The sequence below is a fragment of the Sphaerodactylus townsendi genome, linkage group LG07, assembly GCF_021028975.2.
Source record: "Sphaerodactylus townsendi isolate TG3544 linkage group LG07, MPM_Stown_v2.3, whole genome shotgun sequence".
NCBI classification, from domain to species: Eukaryota; Metazoa; Chordata; class Lepidosauria; order Squamata; family Sphaerodactylidae; genus Sphaerodactylus; species Sphaerodactylus townsendi.
Genome location: NC_059431.1, coordinates 63,781,306 through 63,808,091, shown reverse-complemented (window position 1 = coordinate 63,808,091; position 26,786 = coordinate 63,781,306). Strand labels below are relative to the sequence as shown.

Below are 26,786 nucleotides of genomic sequence, written 5' to 3'. Positions count from 1 at the left end.
AAAATGCTTGGTAGATGTCACATTAATCTCCCCTGATGTAATCTGTGAATGGCCACAGGTTTCAATGCACAGTACATAAGTAACCAGAAACTGTGGCCTGTAAGGTGCAGCCTGTACCATTTCTATAGCCATTGCTACTATTGAATTGGAGGGCCCACCAAGCCTCAGATCTGAGAAGGTAGTTGTTTCACCTGGTTTCTCTCTCTTCCTATGGACACCAACCTCCTTTGAGTCATAACAAGGTCACTTCCTCCTCCTTGGCCTGTATATAGAATTGGTGGATCCCCCACCCACCAGTGGAAGAGGGATAGGGTTACCAGATCCATGTTGAAAAGCTCCTGGAGATTTGGGGATAAAGTCTGGGGAGGAAATGGACATTAATGGGTATACTGCCATTCAACTCACCCTGAAACTAATGGTGGGAACATTCTCAGAAAGCAATTATAACCTCCTCTATTTCCTCTTTTTGTTTTTCTCTATCAGATGGTCTTAAATCAGTATCATCTAAGCAATCATCAGCCAACTAGGCTGAGTCCCAATTCCTACCTCAAACAGACTCTGGGAAAGATCAGCTGCCAGAAAAGATGAAAAAGGATGGAGAACATTATTGACTTCCTGAAGGCATGACAGTTTCTTCTCATGAAAGGAAAAATAAAAGTACAAGAATTATACAAGAAACTACTTTTACATTTGTAACACCCCACTGACAGGAAAGGGGACAAGGGAAAATTGCAGGATAAACCATCAGAAAATTATTTGTCCCTGAAATATTGGGAAGGAAATGGACAGTTGCCCTCTAAATGTAAAAGAGAAGCAACACAATAATGATTTCTGTGTTCTCACTTGGTCTTGTTTTCCTGTTATCTGAATGAATGTTTTCGCCCCCATTCATGTTCCCAATTTGTTTTGCATTTCTGTTAATGCCAGCACTCTGTTTGCTTTGGTCAACTGCCCGTTTTTGAAGCAATGACTCTAGAGGCTCACATTTTTTATTTCTTTGGCAATAGCCTGCTACACTCTCCTACTAAACTGCAGGACCAATTTCAGATACAAATTGCTTGTCTCTTTGCATTGAGAATTTTTCTTTAAAAGATACGAGATTAAATTTGAGATTTCAGTACTTGGCTGCTTATGCTGGCAAAAAGACAGCCATTTACAGTTGTAAAATAATTTTCTTACCATAACTATACTTTAGCTCAGGAAATATGAATTATCTGCTGATTTTAGTCTCATGGTTGTGTGCTATGCCATCTCAAGAAGACTAGCAACCAGCTTTTGAAGCTGTGCCACTTTACCGTTTGATGACTTTTCTTACAGATGTTCTCTGCCAGAGAGCAATGCTCTTCCTCGCTCTTTTCACACAATATATTCAGACCATTAGAACTGGCTTCAGGGTTCAGGTTGGGCCAGTGAGAAACAAACAAAAATATCCATCCGTTCAGACAATGTTTTTTAACCAAAACAATATTGCTGTCTTGTTAGAAGACAAATTTAAAAGGCAATTGCTTATTAAAAAAACAAACATGCAGCCCAGATTTAGGACAATCTCTTGCTTGACTTCTGTGCACATTCAACACTACAGATGATTAAGAAGTGTGAGATCAAAACGTAATAACATTTATTTAAAATATGTGTAATCCATAAAAGGGATTCTAAAAGGTTAACATAAATTTAAGACAAGGAAAACAAACACACACACACACACACACACAGAGAGAGAGAGAGCCATTACACTGTCTGGATTACTCCCAGCCTCCTCACCCTCACATGTTTACCCTTTCAATGATACATTGGATGCTTTTTAGCTGGGTTCATAGAAGCTGCCTTTAGCCTCAGTGTTTACACTCTAACTTACTTTTGTGCACATTTTGAGCTGGAAATAGTTCCAGCCCTGTACAAGTGGCACTCGTGTCCAATTCTAAATTAGTATTATATGGTGGGTATGGTTTACACTTGAAAGAATTAGTGTGATGTTTCTGTCCCACTGGAGTACCCTAGTACTGTGAAGTCAGTGTTGATAATCCCACCCTACGTATGATACAAATTCATGGTTACTATTCCTGTTATAATGATTCCTGAATATGAAAGGATGCAGGGCAACTTTATAGGGATAGACAAATAGTCCTGGAAAGAAAATGCATGAAATTGTAGAAACTTCTAACTAGGCTGTGCAACCATACACCTTTCTGAATCCACTGACTTGGATTTAGTGGATTTAGAAGTGTCTTACCCTTCTAAAGAGTTTAAAATTCCACTGTTGATCTAATATTGTTTGAAAGTCATTATACATCAAACTTCAGAGCATTGCTTTGATCAGTCTCCCATTTTAAGAGCCTGGACATGGTCTTCCTTAAGCCTATAACCCTCTTAAGATGCAGGAGACACATTGTGAGGAGATAGTCCATTAGCATAAATTCACACACATAGATAACACATAGGAACCAATGCAATTCAAAAGATGACAAATTAAGATCAAACTGTCACTACCACAGCCAGGCAGGTGATGTCCAGAACTTGCATAATCTACACCTGAATGGCTTCAACTCCATCCTTCACAGATGCAGTTGAATTAATTTTTAGCCTAAGGACTGAAGGGATCACAAGTCTATAAAACAAGGGCTGTGCTAAGTACACAGGGAATGGGGACTGCCCAAGTACACAGTCATATACTTAAAACTCCCTTTGGTCTTGCGAAGGACAGCATTCAAGGGGATTCTTCCTTTTGTTGATTAAAGAAATATTTGTCAACTTTCCCAAAATAAGACTACACCAGCATTTAATCATTATCAGGACTATATATTTTTTCATTCATCATAACTGAGTCAACCATTGTTTTTATGGTAAGCAATAGGAAATCTTTTGGAAAGAGTTGCTTCATACAAGGAAATGGAGGACTCTGCTTTTCCTGCAAAGGTTGGTTGGTTGGCTTTATTTTTAGGTTTCCAGTGTCAATATTTTTTTCCCATTTTACAAAGGAAATGTAAGGAACTGGCAGCACTGAAAATTAAAGTACGTTATTTACAGATCTAATATGATGTAAGCAGAGCAGTGAATAAGAATGATACCAATCTAGCAGTGTACAAAAAAATATTAGCAGGAATAAAAGTGGATACCCATGAAAAGCAATGTTCTAGAAGTTCTGCAACTTTTGTCTTTGAGCCAAGACAGAGGGAAGCTTAATAGTTTTTCATTACTCCAGCCTGGAAACCTGCATTTTACAGTTTATGAAGAACAGCATTATGAATTTTCACTGGTCCCTCAATGCACACATCAAGCACTAGAAGAGAACATATATTTGGCAGCTGGTTTCAAAGGATAAAAATATTTACATTTTATTGGTGTCATGAACAGAGGTGACAATTATTCCAGGTACTCATTTTGGAAACACATGGTAAGGAAAAGCTATGAACAACCCAATGATCAAATCATTCTCTGCTCTGCTCCTAACCAATTGTGCTGACTTTATCAACAGATCAAACCAGCTGAAAAAATAATAGAAAACAGCAGTGTGAAGCCACACCTATGAACTCAATTATAGTACAGCATAATAATTATTAAAGGCAATTAAATAACTTATGCTTAAAAAGTATCACCCTCCAGCTGTTTGTTCTGGGGTCAATTCAAGAGGCAGGTATTGGCCTTTGAAACCTTGTGTGGGACCAGGGTAGCACCTGTTCCCATAAATCTGAGCTTTAAAAATTTTCTGCTTCACGCTCTGCCATCTTTAGTGAGGTGGGCAGCCACCAGGATAGAGTCTTTTCAGTTGAAGTGTCTCCTCTACGGAATGCCTTTCCATTGACTTATCTGCCTGGTGCTGGGCTTGTCTTTTTTTTTTTTGTGACAAGTTACAACTATATTATTCCTGTTATTTTAATTATGGTTTAATTGCCTCTTGGGCTTTTATTTCTATTGCTGCTTGTGTGTTGTAAAATATTTACCAGCATGATTTTGCTTAATGCTCAAGTAGAAAACAGGTTATATAATTGGAATATGTATAAGAACATAAGAACAAGCCAGCTGGATCAGACCAAAGTCCATCTAGTCCAGCTCTCTGCTACTTGCAGTGGCCCACCAGGTGCCTTGGGGAGCTCACATGTAGGATGTGAACGCAATGGCCTTCTGCGGCTGTTGCTCCCGATCATCTGGTCTGTTGAGGCATTTGCAATCTCAGATCAAGGAGGATGTATAAAATAACCACACACCCAAATATTCAATACAGATTAAAAACTGAAAATGTATTGCCAAATATGAAATCCCTTTATTGATGCAGTGTGTACACATACACTTCACACTGCCCAGAAAATGTAAACAATGCTGGTATTTATGCACATTTCCCAGACATTTCAAATTAACCTGTAACATATACGCATTTTACCCAGTGTGCATTGAGTAGTCCTTTTAGTTTGTTGGACTGCATTTCAACATAGAATAGAAAACAGAACTATTCAAGAGGGCTTTTCTGTGTAAATAATAGGGTTGCACTGTACAAAATGGTTCACAAACTTTCTTGGATAAATGATTAGGAAACTGTGGTCAATGCTACTGTGTATAGCTTGATGCAAGCAGGATCCTATTATTGTTTTTATGTACCACTTGATGAGTGATATTAACATTTATACTGAGCTTCAGTTCTTCCTAGAAGTCCTAAAACACTAGCTACTGAATGCCCCACTTTTTAAACTGTACTGACTCATTATGTACATTCCGCCTTTGGTCCCTGTGAGAAAGGCAGATTATAAATATTAAAATTCAAGCACTCACAGCACATAACAATATAGTATCACAGAATACGGTGAAAGAAGAATTTTAGCTGCTCTTTGTGACCTTACCACTTATCAGAGTTCACAGATCAGCACCAAAGCTTTTGGATTCAAGGCTCTCGAAATCAACCTTCTCAGCATAGCTACTATCTTCTTTCTCAGAAAGGTGCAACACCTATTGCAGTTATACCTGTTCCAAAGGTACAGATGGCAAAAACATTAAGCAGGTAAAACACAACAAGATTAACGCTTCACTTTGCATAATTAAATTCACTATATTGACAGACTAAAAATAACAATTATTTATTCATTTATATTATTGTGGAATTGTGGAATTAAAGCTCTAAGGCCTCTCTGGGAAGTACGCTCCACTAGCAAAAATAGGATTCTCTTTCAAGTCAACACACACAGGATATAGCTTCAGCCAAACTTATTTCTGAGCTTGTTTCCTTAATATACTATGGAACAGCACCACCTGCTGCAGGCATCAGTAAGATTTTTCAAACTTTTTATCGTACCCAGTGATTTTTGCGAACAGATACTAAAAGCTAAATTAAAAGAGCTTATTTGGGGGAAAATTAACGTTTGGTAATATCAATTTTATAAATTCAATATTTAGAGCTAAATGTTATCAATAGCTAAGAATATGGGATTGTTTATGCACTACCTATGCTTTAATTTATGTGCCAGAAATTTTTTCTAACATAGAATGTTGGTCCTGAATTCTTCAATTGTTTATTTTAAAATTGTATACCCCATTAGCGGTCTTCAAAGTAATGTACATGCAAAATGCACATAATACAACAATATAAAACAAACCCACAAGAATATTATAGCAGCAACAGCATCAAAACAGCAGCCATGAGCAACACTGTAATTATATCTCAGTTGATGGCATTAATCCAAGCAAAATATTCAGCTACACAGAAATGAACAATGTATATACACACACATATAAGCCAGGTCAATTTAAAAAAAAAAACTCTGGCTAACAGGATAGATATTATTCACTTGCTTGCATGGCAGGTTTTATAATACAATATTTCATACACTCAGGGATGATTTTCATTCTCTGGGATATTCAAACTCCATTTGGGTTGCCTGACTGGCTGGCCCAAAAGTGTAAATTGCAGTGCTGGACAGGTTACTACCCAGCCCATTCTGTGCCAGAGACTCCAGAGGTAGAGAGACAGTTAAAGAGAGTCTTGAACTGGTCCTCCCTCTATTTGGGAACTGGTTAGAGCCTGCCTTCCTGGGACACACCAGCCCTGCAGAGGAGACCTGCCTAGAGAGATGTCGAAGGGTTATTTTAATTTAACCAACCAAGTTTTAAATGTTAATGTAACCAACCAAGTTTTAAAAAAACATTTGATCTTACTAACAGCTAAAAGTTCATTGCTTTCCTGCTGTTATTTTTGGAGGGGAGGGGAGGGGAGTTAAGGGCATAGGCCCAAAAGGCCAAGGATTCTTACAATTTAATTCGTGATTTGTTCAATTGTTTTACTGTTGTTTCTGTGCTGCTAGCAACATTTTCTTTGTTTTGGTTCAGGTGGGGTTTTTTGTGTGTGGGGTAGGGGGGAGAGGTTAGGCCTTACTTAAAGAAAGATTGTGATTTTCCCTTGTTTTACTGTTGTTAAATTGCTTTCATTCCAAACTGTTTAGAAGAACAACAATTTGGATTTATATCACATCTTTCTCTCCTGTAAGGAGACTCAGAGCTCCTTTTCCTTCCCCTCCCCACAACAGACATATTGTGAACGGTGGGGCTGAGAGAGTTCTGAGACAACTGTGACTAGCCCAAGGTCACCAAGAAGGAATGTAGGAGTTTATCTTGTAGGTTTACCTTTTCTGTACAAGTGGGTTCTGTTTGTTTTCCTGGTAGGTCTTGATGTGGGCTGGGCAGGTCTGTGGCCTCTCCACTTCAGTTTAGAGGGGTTTGGAGGGGATTGTGTTTCTGTTGCTGTGGTGTAGTGCCATGGATAGTTTGGTAGGAGTCAGGGCTGGCAAATGTGCCACCTGGCTTGATGTGTTCTGCCAGACAGTGTCTCTGGATAGTTTAAGGTTGCTGTGATGTACCTAGTTCATTAGGTTTTGTTGTTGTACAGTGGCTTCATTTTAAGAGGTGGAGATGTTGCTGAGGGTGTAGAAGGCATTAGGGAAGGAAGAGTGTGCCACTACTGTTCTTCTGGAAGGAAAAATGTCGCTTTCTCCCCTCCATTTGAAGCAGTGGGAGGTATGGGATGGGGTGAGGCTTGCTGTTATGCTCAGCTGGCTCTGTGGTAAAGATTTTATTTGGAGGAGGGCTCTGGTGAGGATCTTGCTCTGGATAGGGGCACCAAATTTCCTACAGGGCTACTGGTGAGTCTCCTGAAAGGAAACAGCCAACTTAGTTGAAGTTGGTTGGGAAGGACAAATGCTGTGGGCACTTAATTGAAGATAAAACTGGTACCCACAGAATGAGTTCCCAGCCATCCAAACTTCAGCAATGGTGACTGGTTACTTTGAGGAGACTCACCAGCAGCCCTGCAGGAAATTTGGTGCCCCTACCTAGAACAAAACCCCCACCAGAGCCCCCAATAAAATCTCCAGCACAGAGCCAGCTGGGCATAACACAAAGCCCCATTGAAGTTTATGGTGGGAAAAAACAATTATTTTTTTGCACCACAGAACTTGCTCAAGAGCTTGGCAGATTCTCTGATCTGATCTGGCTTCATTGTAGCCAATGGGGAATTTCTGGGTGTGTAAGCAGGGTGCACATTTTTCAAGGTAGAGGAACCACACTTTCAGGGTGGCTTCAGGAGACCACCCTGGAAAGAACACCCAGGTTTGGTGAACTTTGCTTCAGGGGGTGGTGGGAGATGGGCCCTACTCTTTAAAATTGAACAGATGCAATAATGAAGGAAATCTTCAATTGTCCTTCTACCACCAGTGCTGCAGAACATGCCTTCAAACTGATTCTGAGATGTGTTAGGTTGGATTCATCACAAAATTTCCTTTTCCTGTGCATTAGCAATTGTCCCTTTTGAAGGTTGTGTACATAATCATAACTCTGGGTACAAATTTGTCTGTTATGTATATGAAGACTTACAGCATTTACTAGAAACTAGGGCATGGGCTATATAACATTTATGTTTCTGTTCAGACCCGGAAAGTTTAACCTTGCTAGAAATGAGGGAGCTCCAGCTTTTGAAATGGTGGTTCCATATTGAGAAAAAAAATCTTGGGTTTTTCATGGGAGTCTCTGAATATGCTTACCGCAACAGAGATCTATCACCGTCTAAAGACCAGACTATATGATCTGGAAAACCAACTTCTTTTGAGCACAGCGCAAAGCTCTTGATCCCTGCTATTGTCATGCCCCCACAGAGCCTTTGTTTATTTCCCCTTTAGTTTCCCCACAGTTAGTATGGGTTTAGCTATGTTTTGTACAGTATTCAGTGGGAGGGAACCGAATTTAGTTCTGTCCCTTTAAGAAGCCCTAGGGCTGGTGTTCTACGGCAGTTATTACCCAGCAACCTGTCTGATTTGGCAGTTGGGGGCCAACGGAAGCTGGGTGACAGAAGCAGTTAGGTGCCAACGGAAGCTGGGTGACAGCAACAAGTTAGACAGTCAAAGATGTTATAGATTCACAGTATTTAAGTTAAACAGTTATAGATGTTATAGTCTCACAGTATTTACAATAAATTCCAGACTCCAGAAAGTTTCTGCAACAAAGTAACCTTTATTTAGTTAGACCCGGGAGGAGTCAGGGTCTGTCAACATTGTTACAATTAAAGCTTTAAGTATTGAACTGTTAACTGAGTCAGTGAGTCTTACATTCTGCTTTGGCCGGGCGCAGGCACCTAAATAACCACCTGGGGAGCAGAACAGTCTAACTTGCACAGAGAAAGTCTAACTTGAATGTTTCCAGTTTCCAAAAGGCCGAATTGAAAGTTTCAGTCGGTGAGAAGCAAGGCAGGGAGCCTTTGCAGTAAAGGAACAAAGAAAGTCTGCCTCGCAACAGTAAGAGATTGGTTCCTATAAGCCCTAAAGAGGCTGGGCATAGGAAAGTTGAAGTCTTCTTTGCTAGGAGCACTGGCAGAAGAGAGAGATTGGTTCCTATAAGCCCTAAAGAAGCTGGGCATAGGAAAGTTGAAGTCTTCTTTGCTAGGAGCACTGGCAGAAGAGAGAGATTGGTTCCTATAAGCCCTAAAGAAGCTGGGCATAGGAAAGTTGAAGTCTTCGCTAGGAGCACCGCAATGCAAGAAAGAGAAGAAACTCACTCAGAGCCAACAAGCTCTATTTCACAAAGCAATGCTAGAAATAAAAAGCCCACTACCAAAATGTTAGCATCTTTGCAAGATCAGGTGAATGTATTGCAGCTCAAATGCTCTAAGGCGTGGCAAGACCTCCTAGCAAGTTGTACAAGCAAGCAAAATGCCTTGTACAAGAAGAAGAAATATTAAGTTGTAAAGAGACCTTACAACAACGGTAACCTTTATGGAAAGGTCAGCTAAGAGATACGATTTCCCTCCTAGAGCGTATGAATACATCAGAAGCCTTGAATATCAAGACAAAGATGGAGAAGGATCAGAGAGAAAAGGCAACCTTCTTTAACAACATTATGTGTGGTTTATCCAGCAAGTTGCAGGGTTGCAAGCAAGTCAACAATCAGAGATCCAGCACGCGAAGAAGAACAATCCACCAAAACAACTGTAGACACTGCATCATCCCTATGCAGAGGGAATAGGAAGAGGAATGTCACCTCACATTCCAAGAAAGGTTACACCTGAAGTGCCAAGCAAGTGTGGCAGTAAATCTGCAACTAAAACCTCGGGCTCTTCCCACATATCCCACAGAACAAGAAGCACTAAGTCAGGCTCAAATTATAGCAGTGCCTCTTGTCGCTTTCCCAAAGAGTGGCTATGGAAATGAAGATCCTGGAAGCTAAAGCTGATGCAGCGGGCGGCTGTGAAACAAGGTAGATTTCTTTAAAACGAAAAAGAAGAAATCATTGAAGAACAAGCTCACTTGAGAGCCCAGGAAGCAGCTCGTCAGGCACAGTTAAAAGCCCAGGAAGCGGCTCGTCAGGCACAGTTAAAAGCCCAGGAAGCAGCCCATCAGGCAATATCATCAAGCCCAGTTGAAAGCTCAGGAAGAGGCTCGACAAGCAAAAGTAGAAGCAGCCTTGTCAACACTAAAACAAAGAGCAAAGGCAGAAAAGCTGATAACGAGAGCTCAAGTTTTTGGAGCAAGGCCTTAAAGAGAGTTTATTTACCTTCCGCTCTGAGGAAATAGGAGGAAGAAGACCCTATGATGAAGGTATCTTCCTATTTAATCCAACAGTCATCCAACTTTGGAGAAGTGACTGCTGATTCGAAGAATTCAGAGTGAAAGAACATCTGGCAGCTGCAGAATCAGCAGAACTAATGTCCCAGATGTCCAGAGTGCAGCAATCCATGGTCCAGTTCCAACCACAGCATAGCATGGTTGCACCAGTAGTGGTGAGTCAGCAGACAGTACCACAAAGGAGCTGCCCTAAGTAATCAACAAGCAAAGTCAGTTAGCAAAATGAACAGAATGAGGGAGGAAAACCTTTACAAATCCAGTTGGGATGCCCAATTTCGACTCTACAGTTTTAGACAGAGCAGAAGTCTCCTTGAAGACACAGTTGTACCTGGAGTATCAGCTTCACAGTTATACTCTACTCCGTGATCATCAGGCAACAAATCCCATTATGCAACCTGACATCCCAAATTTGTCAGATGTTTTGAAAGCTACCCTTTTCCAGAAATCCTAGAAGAGATTTAGCAGACAGAGGCATTCAGAAGTTTTCTGATAAGCCAGAAGACTACTTACTTTGGAAAATTACATTCCAGAGAGCTCTCAAAGACCTGAAACTAGATGTCGAGGAAGAGCTGACCTTGCTTATAGCTTGGTTGGGGAACAACATCACAGCGAAATAAGAAGAGTCTATGCAGCACATTTAAGAAACCCCTCACATGGCTTTAGAACGAAAGCATGGAGTAGATTAGGACGAAAAGATATGGAGCATCTTCAGAAATAGAAGCTTCACTTCTACAAAGGCTTAAAAATCCTTTCCCCAAACTTTTGGTAAATGAAAGATTGCAAGAAACTGTGGGATTTGACAGATCTGCTTTCAGAGATGGAGTCTGCAAAAGAAAACCCCGAGCTGCCAGGACTTGCATGTTTGGATCAGCATTTGACTCAAAGAGAAGTTATCGACAAGTTGCCCTTCCCGAAGGAAAGAGCAATGGGGTAAAGAAGTTTTTAATTACAAAGAGAACCATCAGCAAAGGTATCCACCATATTCATATCTTGTAAGATTTATATCAAGAATGGCTAAAGAAAGAAATGATCCTCAAACAGGATTCCCTTCTTTGTACCAAGGTGTTAGAGAAGAGCAGACGTCGCTCCAACAGCTTATAGGTAAACCTCAAGTTATGGTTAGGAAGACAGAGACAAATACAAACTCAGTTAAACAATTCTCAAGTAAGCCATTGGAAATTAGGTGTCCAGTTCATAAAAAATTGCACAACCTCAATGACTGCAAAGAGTTCAGAGAAATGCCTTATGAAGAGCACCTGTCCTACATAAAGCAACAGAGACTGTGTTTTAAATGTTGCGCTTTCAAGAACCAGAGGACCAACGGATGCAAAAGACAGGTAAGCTGCCAAGAATGCTCCAGTGAACAGCATTATTGTTCAGCATTACATCGCGACAAAACCACTTCAGTTACCAAAGAAAGAGACCAAAGAGGCAGAAACCATCCTGGAGAAACCATCACAAACTAAAGGAGGACAGAACGGCAACAGCTTACATGCACTACCATGTATGGAACAAAAAAAGATAATGTGACTTGCCATCCGATTTGTCTCGCAGATGTTTACTCAAAAGCTTCACCGCATCAAGCCCAACGTATGTATGTGGTATTAGACGCACAAAGCGATACTTCATTAGCCACTCCAGAGTTATATGAACAATGCACCTTCCATGCTCTAGTATTGTAGAAAAATAGTGTATTGAAAAGCAGCCCTTGACAATGATATTGAACAGATACTATATTTCTTGAGCTCAGGTCAGAAATCCATTGAAGTATATTAGGGGGAAAGGCTTTTCTTACTTTGAGATGCCCTCTTCACTGTTCATTAGGGCTGTATAGTTGTATTGTTATTAGTTATTGTCCCAGCTATAGCTATGCAAAAATGATCATCTATACCAAGCCTTAGAACAGACTCACATATTACTTGTAGTCCTGAAGTTCTGTTCTTAAATAGGATGGGGCCATGGTGCTAGGTTCAACCTGTAGAACCTCCAGTAGTAGGAGATCCTGGAGAACCAATACAGAATCTGATATAGAATGGTCTGACTCAGTGCAAAGAAACTTCATGTGTTCAGCAGTGTGAATGGACTGATATAGGATTGTGGGACAGAAGGACCCTTTCTCCTCATGTTGATTTTTTTTCTCACTAAAATTCACCTTTCTCCTCTCCCCAGCAGATTTTGGCCCTATAAGGGCAAATATATTGATATGATATATTTTCCCAATAGAAGTAGCTCATGGGTAAGGGTGGGAAATGATTTTTGACAAAAAAGGGGTGAAAATTAATAAGCCATTTGCTCCCATCTGCTCCATATCAGTCTTTTGATTCAGATGATATCTTCAGCATCTGCATTCTACAAAAAAAGAAAATGTCTTAAAGAAGAATCATGGAGCTACATCTAATATATAGTTCCTCCCTTAAATTTAGCTTGAAAGATGGGGAGAGGGAAAAGGAGCGATCTTGCTTACTTTTGACAAAAATACTCCTTTCCTCAAGCATAAATGTTTAAAACAAACAACCTAAAACTTTTAATGTCCATAGACAATAAGAAAACAGGGAAGATTGACCATTTGTTTTGATTTTGTATCATCTTTTCCAAATACCTTAAGCTCAATTATAAAATTTTGAACTTCCAAAATACAAGTTTTACACTTTCTGAAGTAAATTGGAGGGCGGCGGGAAAAATCAACATTGCAGATTTGCAGTATGTGTGGAAAAGCAATATTTTTATATGAAGGATTAATGTTATGAAATGGGCTTCACAAATGTTTTGACTACTTCAAAAATATTATTACAAACCTAAAAAAATAAAGCAGAATTATTTTTTGAGGTCATCAATAATATTCAATATTTCCTGCATTTAGCCCAATCACAAATACAAAAAAATGTTTTAAGGGATTTGGTTCAGAATATTACAATCTTTGTTTCATTAAAAGAAATCACATGACTGTAACAACTAACTTTATTCTCTCTCATTCACAACTTGGGTGTTGGTGGGTCGCAGAAGGGAATATTGTCTAGAAGCAGCTCTTTCCTTGGTATCAGCACTGAAAGAAAAGGATATTACAAGTAAGATTTTACTTACTGGTACTCTTTTTTTTAGAAAGATGTTTTTTCTATTAATGCTACCAATAAATGAAAACCAGACATTAATTTGACCAAAATTAGTTATCTAAACCAAACACCACTGTGGAAAAAAAAATTCTGCTATCAGGAATAAATCAATATATTTCTGGAATGTAATAAAGATAATCAGAAAATAGTGAGCAATCTAGTGACATCATTCTGAAAAAAAATGGAGGGCAAATCTTTAAAACCGCTAAACGAGTACCTTCAATTGATATCTTTGCACTTTGTTCTAGAGTTTTATCTATCTGCATTATATAGATTTTGTGGAAGAGGGAGATAAGGACAGTTAGACAAATTTTGGATGACTGAGCGGTTTCTCAAAAACGGTGCTTAAATAAGGGACAGCAACAGAGAATCCACACTATTTTAAACTGCACTTGTGCTGCAACTTCTGCCACTGCATGCACAACTGCACTTAGACCTTTATGTTGAATGGAGTATAGCTGAGAACTCTATTTTTCAAGGCTGCCAGATAACTTGTACAGTCTGTATGCAGAACTGCTATCCTAGCAACTATTCTCAATATACTAGCACTAGTTTTTTGGAAGAAGGGGGTAATGTACAAACAAAAATGCCCAGGAATCTTTGCAAAGGTGTGGATATAAAGTTCAGTGCAAAATAAGCAATACCATTTCCCCAAAGCCTTCAAATAGAGAACTCACTGACTAAGTGTAGGACACAATCATTTTTCTTTCCAGTTTTTTTTAAAGAGATGAGAAAAAAGGCAATAGCAGATAAAGAGAAACACACAGAGCAAGCAGGGAAGTAAAAATACTAATACATATGTGATAGTTCTAAAAGCAAGTTGCATGGTCCAAATCAGAGTTAAAGATGGGTCAACAGTTTGGAAAGCACTACATCCCAGTTTGCTTCCATTAATCTCAGGCTGACAGAGTCTCTATACCATCCTCTACTCAAGTAATAGTCAAAGATACTTGATTTCAGAGATAGGACTACATTGGTATTTTCCAAACCTTCTCTGTGTTCACTTTTTTGCGGCATGTCACAGCTGACTTACGGCAACCCAAAAGGGTTTTCAAGGCAAGAGACATTCAGAGATGGTTTTCCACTGCTGGTTACAACATCATGACCCTGATCTCCCATCCACATACTAACTAGGGACAACCCAGTTTAGCTACCAAGATCCAATGAGCTACCCATATTTGCTCATACATTTATACTCTGTCTTTCCTTCAATGGGTTCAGTACAGTGTTCTATTCTCATACCAAGCCCATGCCACCACCTGGCATCTAAAGGTTGTGCTGCGGAGCCCGGTGTCAAATCCCTCCTGGAGGAAGTCCGGGATGTTTCCCAGGGAAGGGAATTTTGTTTTTGTCTACACCACTGGACAAAAGATTTCCAAGGCAAATTGTAAATGTTGGTGGTAGATCGACGACAAGTCTCTCATAGTACCCTTTCTGTATCAATCTGCGCTGCTCAAGAGCCATGCGGTCAGACTGAGCCATTCTGGGTTTGGATGCCAGCTGGTTCCCTGGGATAGCAAGCCCGGAATGATTGGGAGATGTAAGGGCATCGCCACCGACATCTCCTGGATAGTTGAGAACCAGAGATGCCCCGGCCAGTGTGGAGCAACCAAGGTGACTGTTGCGCTCTCTGCTGCAATCTTCTTCAGTAGTTACGAAATCATGGAAAACGGTGGAAAGAATGCCTGGCCACTGGGAGATGAGGGCATCGGTTGCAAAAGCTCTCAGGTGGTAGTATCTAGTCACGAAGGTAAAAAGCTGGGAGTTCTCTGATGATACGAAGAGGTCCATCTCTGGATTGCCAAACGTCTGGCAAATCAACTGGAATGTGGAAGGACTAAGTTTCCACTCTGACTCTAATACCTTTTGGCAACTCAACCAGTCTGCTCTGGTATTAACAGTGCCCTGGATGTGCTCTACCTGTATGGATAAGATCTGTTGTTCTGCCCAGGAGAGAATCCTAGTCGCTTCCCGATGGAATCTCAAGGACCTGGAACCTCCCTGGTTGTTTAGATACATTTTGGCTGATGTGTTGTCTGTCCACACCAGGATGCTGCTGATGGATCACTGGCTGGAAGTGCTGCAGAGCCAGGAATATTGCCCTTATCTCCAATATGTTGATTGGTAGTGAGGCTTCTTCCAGGGACCACTCTTCCTGTACAAATCAGCTGTGAAGGGAGGACCCCTACCCTTGGAGGCTGGCATCTGTGAATAGTCACCAGCGGAGTTTGGTGCACAAAGGTACAGGTACTGAAAGGAGTTTGACCCTCTTTAACATGATGTCCCCCTCAAAGGGTCAGGCATGAAGGCGGCACCACTGGGTCAGGTCTATTACAGATATAAACAGACCCATCAGACTGGCAAGCTGGAGCAGTGGTACACGCTGATTCAATAGGACCGCTGACACCTGTTGCTGAATCTTTAATATCTTGTCCCTTGGGATGAACAATTAGTCCTTGATGGAGTCTATGACCACACCCAGGCGCTCCATTCTCTGGACTCTTGTTGTGGTTGATAAAGAAGCCATGCACTGGAGAACATACTGTACCTGTTCTACATCCCGGAGAGCCTGTTTTGGGGACCTGGATCAGATCAGCAGGACATCCAGGTAGGGGTGGATGTGGATTCCCTGTTGACACAGCAGAATAATCCGAGCCAAGAGTACCTTGGAAAAGGCTCTTGGGGCTGTGGCCAGATTGAAGAGAAGTGCCCAATATTGGAAATGTTGTTTTCCAATTGCAAAGTGGAGGTGTCTCTTCTGAGCTTGATTGATGGGAATGTGGAGATAAGCCTCCATCAGGTACAAAGATGTAATGAAGTCCCCATGGCAAAAGATCTCCGCGATGGAACTATGGGTCTCCATGTGAAACATGGGTAGTTTGATGTATTTGTTGATGTATTGTAGATTGAGTATTGATCTCCAATTGCCATTTCTCTTGGGAATAGTGAAGAAATGGGAGTAGACTCCCGAGAATTTTTCCGAGATTGGGACCGGCTCTATGGTTCTGTTCACGAGCAGGTGACGGATCGCCGCCACTGTCCTTTGGGTTTTGTTGGGTCAGGTCAGGGGATGTGCAAGAAACCGCTGTCTGAGGAGGTGCATGAACTCCAGAACGTAACCGATAGACAGCCTCTCTGGTCCATAGGTCGACATGCTCGCCTGTCCACTGGTCTTGGAAATGTTGTAGGCGGCCGGCGACCGGAAGCAGATGATAGTCATTGCCTCAGTGCTCTGCCAGCCCCAAAGGGCTTCCCAGGTGTGCTGAAGGGATGAAAACTGGATCTTCCGTGGACGGACCCCTGAGGATGCCAGGATGAGCGTCCGCCATCCCTGGGCGCCCTAGGAAGAACTCAATGGGATCTGAAAGTGGGCCTAGGAGGACCTGGGGGGCATTTTTGCCTGACAAACCTGGGCACTGTCTTCTTTTTTTCCCTGGTCTGTACTAAGACATGTTCCAGATCCCTGCCAAATAACGTTCTCCCGTGGAAGGAGTAGAAAGCCACCATGGACTTCGAGTGAGGTCTGCCTGCCAGGGACACAGCCAGGCATTACGCCTGCCCACCACTGTGGAGGGCATGGCACATGCCACTAGCATGAGGGCATTAAACGTAGCATCTGCCAAGAAGTCCCTAGTAGGACTCTCTCCACCTCCTCTTTGATCCCCTGCTCCTTGCGGGGGGAGCATTTTGACGATCCTTCTGAGCCATACCATGGTTGCTCTGGCCAACGTGGAAGATGGGGCGAGGGCCTTAATGGTTGAGACAAGCCACTCATGGGACCTAAGGAGGACGGCATCTGAACGTTTATCAACTGAGTCCTTGATATTACCTCCCCAGTCCTTGGAGACCAGGTCTCCCGAGTGCAACGCTGCCCAGGGGCATCGACTGGGGGAATCTGCAGCATCCCATGAACATATTCAGGAACTGTATAAAGCTTTTTGAAGGAGGGAGGCAAACCCTTGTTATAAGTGGAATTGGTCCATCCCCTCCTAATACGATGCTCAAAGGATTCTGGCTATGGGAAAAAATTACTCTTGCTATCTTCCTGAGGGAAATAGTCCTTGTTGCCCCTGGGGCATCCCTTCATGGGCTTTGCAGCTGATGTGGAAGGGGCCATGGGATCCTCTGCGTCCTCAGAATCCTGCATATCCAAGGTCACTACAGTCTTGTTTATAAGGAATTGCAGGTCCTCCCGTTTAAAAAACCGCAGGGATTGATCAGTTTTTTTCTGCTAGGAAGTCCTCAGAATTAGAGAAGTGGTCATATTCCCCCACTCTTCCATGTCACTGGATTCTTCCTCCCCAGGGAAACTTAGGGAATCCTGATGTCGAGATCTATAGTTCCTAGACTGGGGGCTATGGGGAGACCTAGAACATGGTCACTTCCCCCTGGATTTCCCTATCCAGGTGATACTGATGAATTTCCTCCCTCATGGTTTGCCTAAAGAATTCTGCTAAGGCAGCTGGGGAAGCATTTTGCAAAAATTCCATGTTACTCGCGAGTAAGTCAGATCACGCCACTGGCTGTCCCGCTTCCCCCTCCACCTCACGATCTTGCTTGCTATGAGGAGAAGTGTGTGGCGACTCTGCCATCTCTGAGCCGAGGGAAGCTGAGATCGGGCACTCCACAGCTCCAAACGAGATGCTGGTGCCAGCTGGGGAGCCACCATGAATGGTCGTGTCCTCGGGGGGACGCAGAGATCCTGACTCCTGAGGCCCATTGCCTCTTGGAGTGCGGGGCTGAGCTGCCACTGCTGCGGTCTGACTGGAGGCTTCTGGACTGGGCCTGAACTCCTTGCTCGGGGGGAGCTGGGGAGCTTTGCTTTACCTTGCCATGGCGGCCCAGTTGCCCTCCACTGATGAATGGCTGAAAGTCTCCCTGGGAGGGCAAAATGACCTGGCTGCCATTCTGCCAGCGCGTGGGAAAAAAGCCACAGGAAAAGCCGCTTTGTGGCCGGGGAGGTCTTGTGGTGACAAAAAGTCCTCCCTTTTTTCCTTCCTTGTTCTCCCAGGGGGCCAGGAGGGGAGGAGAGACAAAAGAAGAAGAAAAGGACTGACACACACACTAGAGGTAGAAGAAAAAAGATTAAAGACAGAAAAATTGTACGAGCCTAGACTAAACCAAGCTCTCCCTACTGAGAAAGGAAAAATACTAGAGAGAAGATGGCCGTCTAGACTCCTACAGAAAGTGATGAATGAGCTTTTCCTGCTTTCCTGAGAAGGGATAGAGGAATCACCCACTTGAGATGTCCTCTGCCTCCAGAAGAAGGGTATTTTCAGTTCTAGAACAAAGAGACAATTGCCAAATTTTAAAACTGTATTTATATTTTGTATTTATTTTTATTACTAAATATTGCAAAGCGTGGAAACCGCCCTGAGCCCGGAAGGGAAAGGCCAGTGTACAAATCACATAAATAAATAAGAGTAACAAAATGGTAACAAAGGAGATGCCCTTCAGCTGAAGAAAACAATTATTTTTCTAAACCCATAATCCTAATCAGATATACTAAAAAATATATCACCTTAGCAACTCTTTCTGAAAAAGTATGTGTAGAATTAGGTTGCGTGTCTTCAGCCAAATGCAGAACATTTCATTTTAAATAAATGTCTCTGTACAGCCATTATTTTCGGCTGATCTGGTGCTCCTTGGAGCAGAATCAAGTTGTACCCACTGGAACAAGGCTGAAGACAGGATTTCCTGTGGTGATTATATATCTACAAATAATGACCCCTAACTAGAGCTGGAGTTTGAAAGACATAAGGCACTGCCTCATATACTGAATTAGTTCAAAATAGTATTGTCTACTGGTTCCAAAAATGTGCTACAAAGTCTGCAGGTAGACTTAGAAAAATGCAGTTGGAGTCCATTTCATGCTTGACTGTAATTTGTATATGTGTATGTATGTGTGCTTAAACTGGTTAGAAATCTAGAACAAATATGCACATTCAATCTTTGTTGTTATGTAAATCTCACGAACACATAAAAGAATATTACAGCAAGTATACACTACTACCAATAATAACTACAAATACTAACAATGTTGCGTGGGTGGAAGCATCTAATTAAGCTTCAAAGCATGCATATATAACCCTAGAAGGACAGTATTTGCAGGTGGAACTAGGAAAAGCACATTCTGTATAAGTGCAATAGACTGTCAGGATTGCATTCCTGTGCCATGTGCCCTACAATACCAAATCACCACAGCCTGTAGCATATCTTATTAAAAAGTTCTCAAAACTAATTTCATTACACAACCAACATTTTCTGAGCTGTCAATGCCTTGCTGAAAATATGAACAAAATCTAGATCTCCAGTATTGAAAACAAAATGGGAAAAAATCCTTAATAGTAAAGAGTATATAATTAAGTTGCTGCATGTCTCTACTTACATAGTTTGTTGGAACCTGAATGAACACCCTGAATTACAGAGGTCCGAAGTATAACTTCTACATCTGAACCTATTTTCATAAGCTGTTCAGAAAAGAAATAGTACAGAATTATTCTCAAAAAATATTCTCCACATTTGCCAAGCACAACAGAAGTGCTGAATCTGTAAAACTTTTTACTTTTTTTTTTTTTGAAAATTTAAGGCTTAGTTCCTATGAACAAGTTCCATGTGCTGGGCAGCCTCACCTGCAGAATTTGCTTCGTCTTGTACTAGCACTTGTTTGCACAAGAACTCATGGAAAACCATTGATCTTGCATAGATGGAAATGCTAACACAAGAAGAACTGAGCTCCACAGCACAGGCTGTTTAGAATATCTAGAACTTATTCACAGGATTGCAGCCCAAAATGTTACTTCTAATATGGAAATGCAGGAAGATTACTGCTTACATTGTATTCATCAATAAAAGGAATTTCGATTTTGCCAAATTATGTAGGGAACATGAATAATATACTACAACATCCAGAGCAGACAAAATGGCTTCATTCATTCACTGTTTACTGGTGTTCCTTGACTGCCATTCATTCACTGTTTACTGGTGTTCCTTGACTGCCAACACAAGTATAATGCTGTAATGACAGTCACCTGAATTGAACCACATAGCAGAATGCAAGCAGATTTCCCCATAAGTCTCCTCTGACACCCCAAAAGATTATTCCCGGAGCTGCAGAACCTGAATGAACAACAGAGAGTAACTCTGATGATGAAAGAGAAATGATTTTGCCTTCCTCCCTCTTCAATGTAGTTCCCCCCTTCCAACTTGTATGGCTTTTTGTTCACATGAGTTTCATGATGCCTGTGAATTGCCCTTCAGAGGGGGTAAAAAAAGATTGTTGGAGGAGGAGAAAGAATATGAAGAAAATTTACATCACTGATGGTTAGATCCAAGCCTCTGTGACAAACAATTTTCATTTCTATGTAGGCATTTTTATTTTTATGTGTGTTAATGAACACGGCAAAGGTTTTACAAGAAAACTCTTTTTTTATCAAGATGTTCAAGCAAAGAAGTTTACAAGTAACTCATCACTGTATCTGATTCTGAACTAGGCCATACAGTATCAGTGGAAAAAGCCTCACAATGGAGACAAGGACAGATTGGAAGTTTTTGCTACAAGCATTGTCCCTGGTTTACAAACAATATGAAACATGAAATGAAACTATGAAATATATTTTAACTGAACCCCCCACCCCAAACATCTCAGAAGCAATGTCAGAAAAGTGTGCCACTAAGATCTCAAATTAGAAATGATGGAAGGGTTGTGCTGGTGCCTGTGCCACCAGTGCCACTTAAAATAGTACAAATGCTGGTGCTGGGGCACTTACTCTGGCAGCCAGCTGCTGAACAGCCCAAAGACAGAAGCTGGCCCCTGTGCTGGCTGGGCACTGCTGCAAATGCCTACCCTAGAACTGCTGCCCAATGCACTTTCAGCCTGGAAACACCCCCTCCCAGCAGTACTGATTTAATGCCACCAAAAAGGTGGTTTCAGTCATTTTGCACTATGGGCTTTCCCAGGGAAGTAAAAGTTTTCATCTTCTGTCCCAGTGCCATACCACCAATTGCCTTTTAGGAGGCAGCACGATGATGCCCTCCCCTGATGTCGTACTATTGCCCCTCCTTTAGACTGGGCTGTAAGTACTCTTCTTTCACAGTTAGCAGGCATCTATGTTCAGCAGTACATAAAGAAAAAAATCACTTAACAGGCAAGATTTTCTGAAAGGAATTAACAAGATCCTTATTTGTTTTACTGACCATCGACAGTTTAAGTTCCAATAGTGTTCATGAATGTAATGAAGAATTAAACTACTCAGAAACAATTAGTTCAAACTGTATACCAATTAGAAACAAGCAAGAGACAATATCAGCAAAGGGCTGAATTATGCAGAAATGCAGATTAACATGCTAGGGTACCCTTTACAAAGGTCTGTAAAGGAATCCTTTGAGGTCCTTGCACTCCCATGGCTGCTGTTAAAGAGAACTTCCAAAGAAAAACCAATATTGTCACTATCAAACAGAGCTTACCACTTCTACTAAAGTCAGGACAACTGGGATGAGGTTGGAAGGGAATGTTCCACAGCCACCTAGGATTATTTTTTTCCCTCTTACCTGCAGAACACAACCCAAAACCACCGTGAAGCACATGTCCTAAAGTTCGGATTTTAAAGGCTTTAGTCTTCTTGGTGAACAGTATAACATCTGTATTTTCAGGGCACATCCATCAGGCCACATTCTAAAGACGTAAAATTGGCTTAAACCAGTTTGACCACTGAGGTTTTCCCTTTACAGGGCAATTTTTATTATGCTCCTCAACATTCTCTGCTTGTAATCCCTAACCTTTTCCAAGCTGCTTTGTGGGAAAGCAGAACTATGATAGTTAAACCAATATAGTGTAGATGTGTCGTATGGCAAAAAAGGAGTCACAGGAGGAGTACCTCAGCTATTTTTTCCGAAGAAGTCTCATCTTTGTTATTTTTGAATTCTTCGTTTATCCTAAGTCTTGCGGCTGAAAAGTGAGAGAAAATATGTTATTTTTTTTGTTTAATCTGCCCTTAGCAGATATAGTAAAAGCTGCAAAGAGGAGGAAAACCTTCATAGCATTACTTGAATGACTGATCCGATCACCCCAATTCAACTGCAAGAGCCACACATGCTTAAGGAGAGGGGTAACATATTATAAAACTGGTTTCCCCATGAATATATTTACAACATATGGTGCATGGTTTGTTTGTTTAAAAAGCCCCTTGAAATGATTGTCTTCCCAGGTCATCTTGCCAGCTCCTCCTTGGCATGAAGGGTTTCTCCTACACACCGTTGCTTTGTCTCCCGCTCTTTCCAGGCTTAATGTCAAACATCACTTTCATTATGAGATGGAACTACGTCATGCAATTAAAAAGCAGTTGTTAAAAAGACCAAGTTAGAATTCAACATATACATCCTAGGCAGGTCAAGAATGGGATGACTGATGTGACAACCAATGTAGATTCAGACATTACAAGTTATAAACAGGGACTAACCAAGTTTAAAATGGTATTTCCATTAAATCAGGCAAGGTGCCTAGGAAAGAAAAGGCTATGACAGAGAAACAGAAGGTTCACCATATATATATGTTTCTGCTGCACAAACACAGTATAAAGATATAACCAAGAAGGCTCACTGTGAATACTTTCACAGAGACAATGTGGTGCAGTGGTCAGTGTGCTAGACTAGGATTTCCAAGAGACCCTTTTATGTTTAAAACTCCAAATTTTTCAGCAAAAGCAATGAATTCTATCTATGGCTCATTCCGCACACGCAAAATAATGCACTTTCAAGCTGCTTTCACAACTGTTTTTGCCATTCCGCACAGCTTCAAAGAGCCCTGAAAGCAGCTTGAAAGTGCATTATTCTGCGTGTGTGGAATGAGCCTAAGTGATTTGTATCTGGAGTAGCAATAGTTAATATTCCTATTGGAAACTGAAATGTGATCTGTTTCTCCACTTATTTCCTGTTTGAACAGCTTTCCTTTGCAGAAATCTCAAAGTGGTTGCTCTTAGCAGCACCTATCCAGTTAAGGAATCAGTTGGAATGGAAGAAATATCCTGGCAAATACAGATGTTTGGGCTTGACAAAGTTCAGAAAAAAAGAACAAAGATGTGGTAAGCCTAATAATCTTTACCTTCTAGGGTTCTTGGATCATTTTTGAAAACATTTTGTCTTGTCCTGTGCAGCAATTTGAAAAGCTTCAAAACCTATAAATGCAGCACAGTATTAAAGAATGCATTATTGTTCTTGCATTTTAATAATCCCAGTATTACAGATTTTGGCCAAACTTGTACACAAAAACTTGTTCCTATATTAAATATTAAATGGGAAACTTAGGTTTATGTTGACTTGTCAAAGAACATCTGAGGAATATATGGTTGAACTGAAAACGCACATTTCAAACCCAGCACTCTATGCATTTAAATTCCAGAAGATCATGTAGGAACCAGTGTGATGCACTGGTTAGAATACTGAACTACCAGAAAGACGAAGATTGATATCACCACCCTCCATAAAACTTTGGCCAGTCACTCTCCTGGCCTAACCAACCTCACAGGATTATTGTAAAGATAATGTGGAGCAAAGGAGAACCATATACGCAACTTCGGAGAGAAAGGGCTGGATACAAGTGTGACAGACAGATCTTCCCTGATCAAAGTTCTGCTCGTATATGACTTTGGCTAAAGAAATTATCAACATTACATTTCTCTTCTAAATAGGCAGCATGCAAATACCTGTAACCCCTCACCAACAAAGGTCAGCATTAGCAGCACTTTCTGTTCTTTATTTTGCAGGCCTCTAAACACTTTGGTCTTTCAAGTGCATCATAAAACACATTTCTCAGTCTTGCCTTTATTTTGCCTGACCTCAGATTCAGGAAGATAATTAAATATTTAGGTTATACATATATTAATGAGAAAGGAAAGACAGAAAAAAAATTATTCAGAGAGCACCACTCCCACTACTTATACCCCTATTTATCTAATATTGTATCTGCAAAATTTCACTGGGCCTTTTCTAGGGCTCGTTTTGATGCTTCTCCATCAGCCAATTTAGCAGGAAGATTTCAAAAAATTCCATGGTCCAGGAGTGTATGTGTTTGCAATTCAGGAGAAGTGGACTCTATGTCACACATCCTACTGCATTGTGAGATCCACACATGAGAAAGGATGTTGTTATTCCAACCACTGTTAATTAATTATACAAATCCAATCGCAGTTGACTCTGATTTAACTCTTACAAGAATTTTATTGGAAGACTGGGTTTTTAAAAAAAAATCTCTGTAGGTAGCCAAATTTTGTATGTTAGTATATAATAAGCGCAGATCTATGTTAAGACAGGGAGCAGTACTAGATGATGGTGACAGTAATAATGTTGTAAGTTGATGCTTCTTTTGGGTATGAGTATCGCATTATGGATTTTTGTACACATGTATAAATTGAATCTGCTTTTGTTTTCTTTTTACTGGCCTTGTGGCAGTAATAAAATTATTCCATTCCCACTACTATAGATGTTTAGCCTCTTTGAAATCACATTGTCACAACATTTAACTCTTCCTTTATCTACTTTCAGGCCATATTCTACAGACCTGCTATGAGACAGATTAACAATACATAGAAACTCGACAAACCTGTCATACTTATGCTTAAAGAGTTAAACAGTCACAATGATAACAGTACGGTCAGGAACTGAGCCACAACCTCTCTGGATCAACAAAGTATAATAGGTCCTCCCACCTGCACAAAAGTGTCTTGTCTCCCTCCTGCACGCACACACACTACAGCCCTTGCTAACACCATATTCATTTGATAAGTAAAGCAGAAATTATGTTAGTAAGTCTCTCTTCAAAGAGAAATCACTCTGCCTAGTCTTGCTCAACTTAACCTTCCTCCAAGGAGCACAGGAGAGCATACACAGTTCAATCAAAGGTGAGAGCAACTAGCCCAAGATCACCTAGCAGAGTTTAAAGGCGGAGTCAGCATTTGAACTCACATCTTTCAGATACCAGGCAACACTCTAACTATTATGCCATATTAAAACCCGATCCTAGTCGAACACCCACACTGACTCTCTTCCTATCCTGAATCCTACCCAACAAACCATTCACAGCCTCTAAAATTAGGGTTATTCCTACCACACACTAACACGAAATACTACTCTGTGTAAGCGCACACCTCCACTACTAACCTCGCGACTTCCCATTGCACAGCAATACTCCTCTAACAGAAGAGATGAGACCACGCTCCCTGCGCGCCGCTCGTTGAACGCGAGCCAATAGCAGCACTCCTTTATGAATAAAAAAAAATCGGAAGCCTTTTCGTATTCAGCCCCCCTAGCGATAACCATAGAGAGCGAAGGATGTCTAGAACAACCGGGAGACTGGCGGAAACGGACATGAGTGAGCTAGGAAAGCGTGGAGGGATAGGGACTGTGGGGATGGACGGGATACCCTGGTTACTTTTGACATGGTGGCAAGGAACAGCAATTCGTGGAAGACGAATCCTGCATGAAAGCCGGCAGCGATCTTACAGCAGTTAACTCCCACCCCCCAATACAGTAGTTCGCTCTAACTGAGTCTTTTCGAACGGAAAGCGTGGACTACCAGGGTTTTTATGAACCAGTCTGACTGTATTGAAGGACATTGATTCATTCGGTCGCCATGAGCGACTTGATGGAATTTTATTCAGGCCATGGTTGCTGCGTTGGGTTGAAAGAATCAAACAGCTGTACTAAGGAAACAATCCATAGATAAGTGGCACAAAAACCTGTTTGAAAAACATGGATCCTCATGATTTTTGCACTAAGTCACCCCAAAATCACCACCACATCACAGCTCAAGCCCTTAGCCACATGTCTGCATAAAACAATCATGCATCCCATGCTCCATGGCGTCGCAGTGGCACAAAAACGTGCTTAAAAAGCATGGATCCCCCTGGATCCTCCTGTTTTTTTCACTTGGTCACCCCAAAATCACCACCACATCACAGCTCAAGCCCTTAGCCACATGTCTGCATAAAACAATCACGCATCCCATGCTCCATGGCGCCGCAGTGGCACAAAAACATTCTTAAAAAGCATGGATCCTTTTGTTTTTTTCACTTGGTCACCCCAAAATCACCACATCACAGCTCAAGCCCTTAGCCACATGTCTGCATAAAACAATCGCACATCCCATGCTCCGTGGTGCCGCAGTGGCACAAAAACATGCTTAAAAAGCATGGATCCTCCTGTTTTTTTCACTTGGTCACCCCAAAATCACCACCACATCACAGCTCAAGCCCTTAGCCACATGTCTGCATAAAACAATTACGCTTCCCATGCTCCATGGCGCCGCAGTGGCACAAAAACATTCTTAAAAGCATGGATCCTCCTGTTTTTTTCACTTGGTCACCCCAAAATCACCACCACATCACAGCTCAAGCCCTTAGCCACATGTCTGCATAAAACAATCACACATACCACGCTTCGTGGCACCGCAGTGGCACAAAAAGTGGTTAAAAAGCATGGAAACTCATGGATCCTCCTGATTTCCTCACTTAATCACCAATAAATTACCACCAAATCACAGCCCAAGGCCTTAGCCACAACTCTGAACACAACAGCCACGCTCCGTGGCGCTGCA

At 41.4% G+C, this 26,786-nt stretch overlaps 1 protein-coding gene across 5 annotated transcripts in view; it reads right to left on the bottom strand.

The window, feature by feature from the left end:
* LYRM7 (LYR motif containing 7) overlaps nucleotides 1-25,500 on the bottom strand; it is a 52,472-nt gene extending 26,972 nt beyond the window's left edge. For 2 of the 5 annotated variants that reach the window (XR_007245007.1, XR_007245008.1), the window contains exons 1-6: nucleotides 25,352-25,500; nucleotides 23,298-23,370; nucleotides 22,075-22,145; nucleotides 19,587-19,668; nucleotides 13,046-13,131; nucleotides 4,830-4,950 (exon numbers count right to left, since the gene is read on the bottom strand). Coding sequence is in view for 3 of the 5 variants with exons in the window: in XM_048502857.1 (XP_048358814.1) it covers nucleotides 13,061-13,131; nucleotides 19,587-19,668; nucleotides 22,075-22,145; nucleotides 23,298-23,370; nucleotides 25,352-25,366 (312 nt within the window). In the remaining 2 variants the exon portion in view is untranslated. Of the gene's footprint in view, nucleotides 1-4,187; nucleotides 4,951-11,736; nucleotides 12,438-13,028; nucleotides 13,132-19,586; nucleotides 19,669-22,074; nucleotides 22,146-23,297; nucleotides 23,371-25,351 lie in introns of those variants that run through there. The other 3 variants (XM_048502857.1, XM_048502856.1, XM_048502855.1) reach the window with 3 other exon arrangements.
* Nucleotides 25,501-26,786: the final 1,286 nt, after the last annotated feature.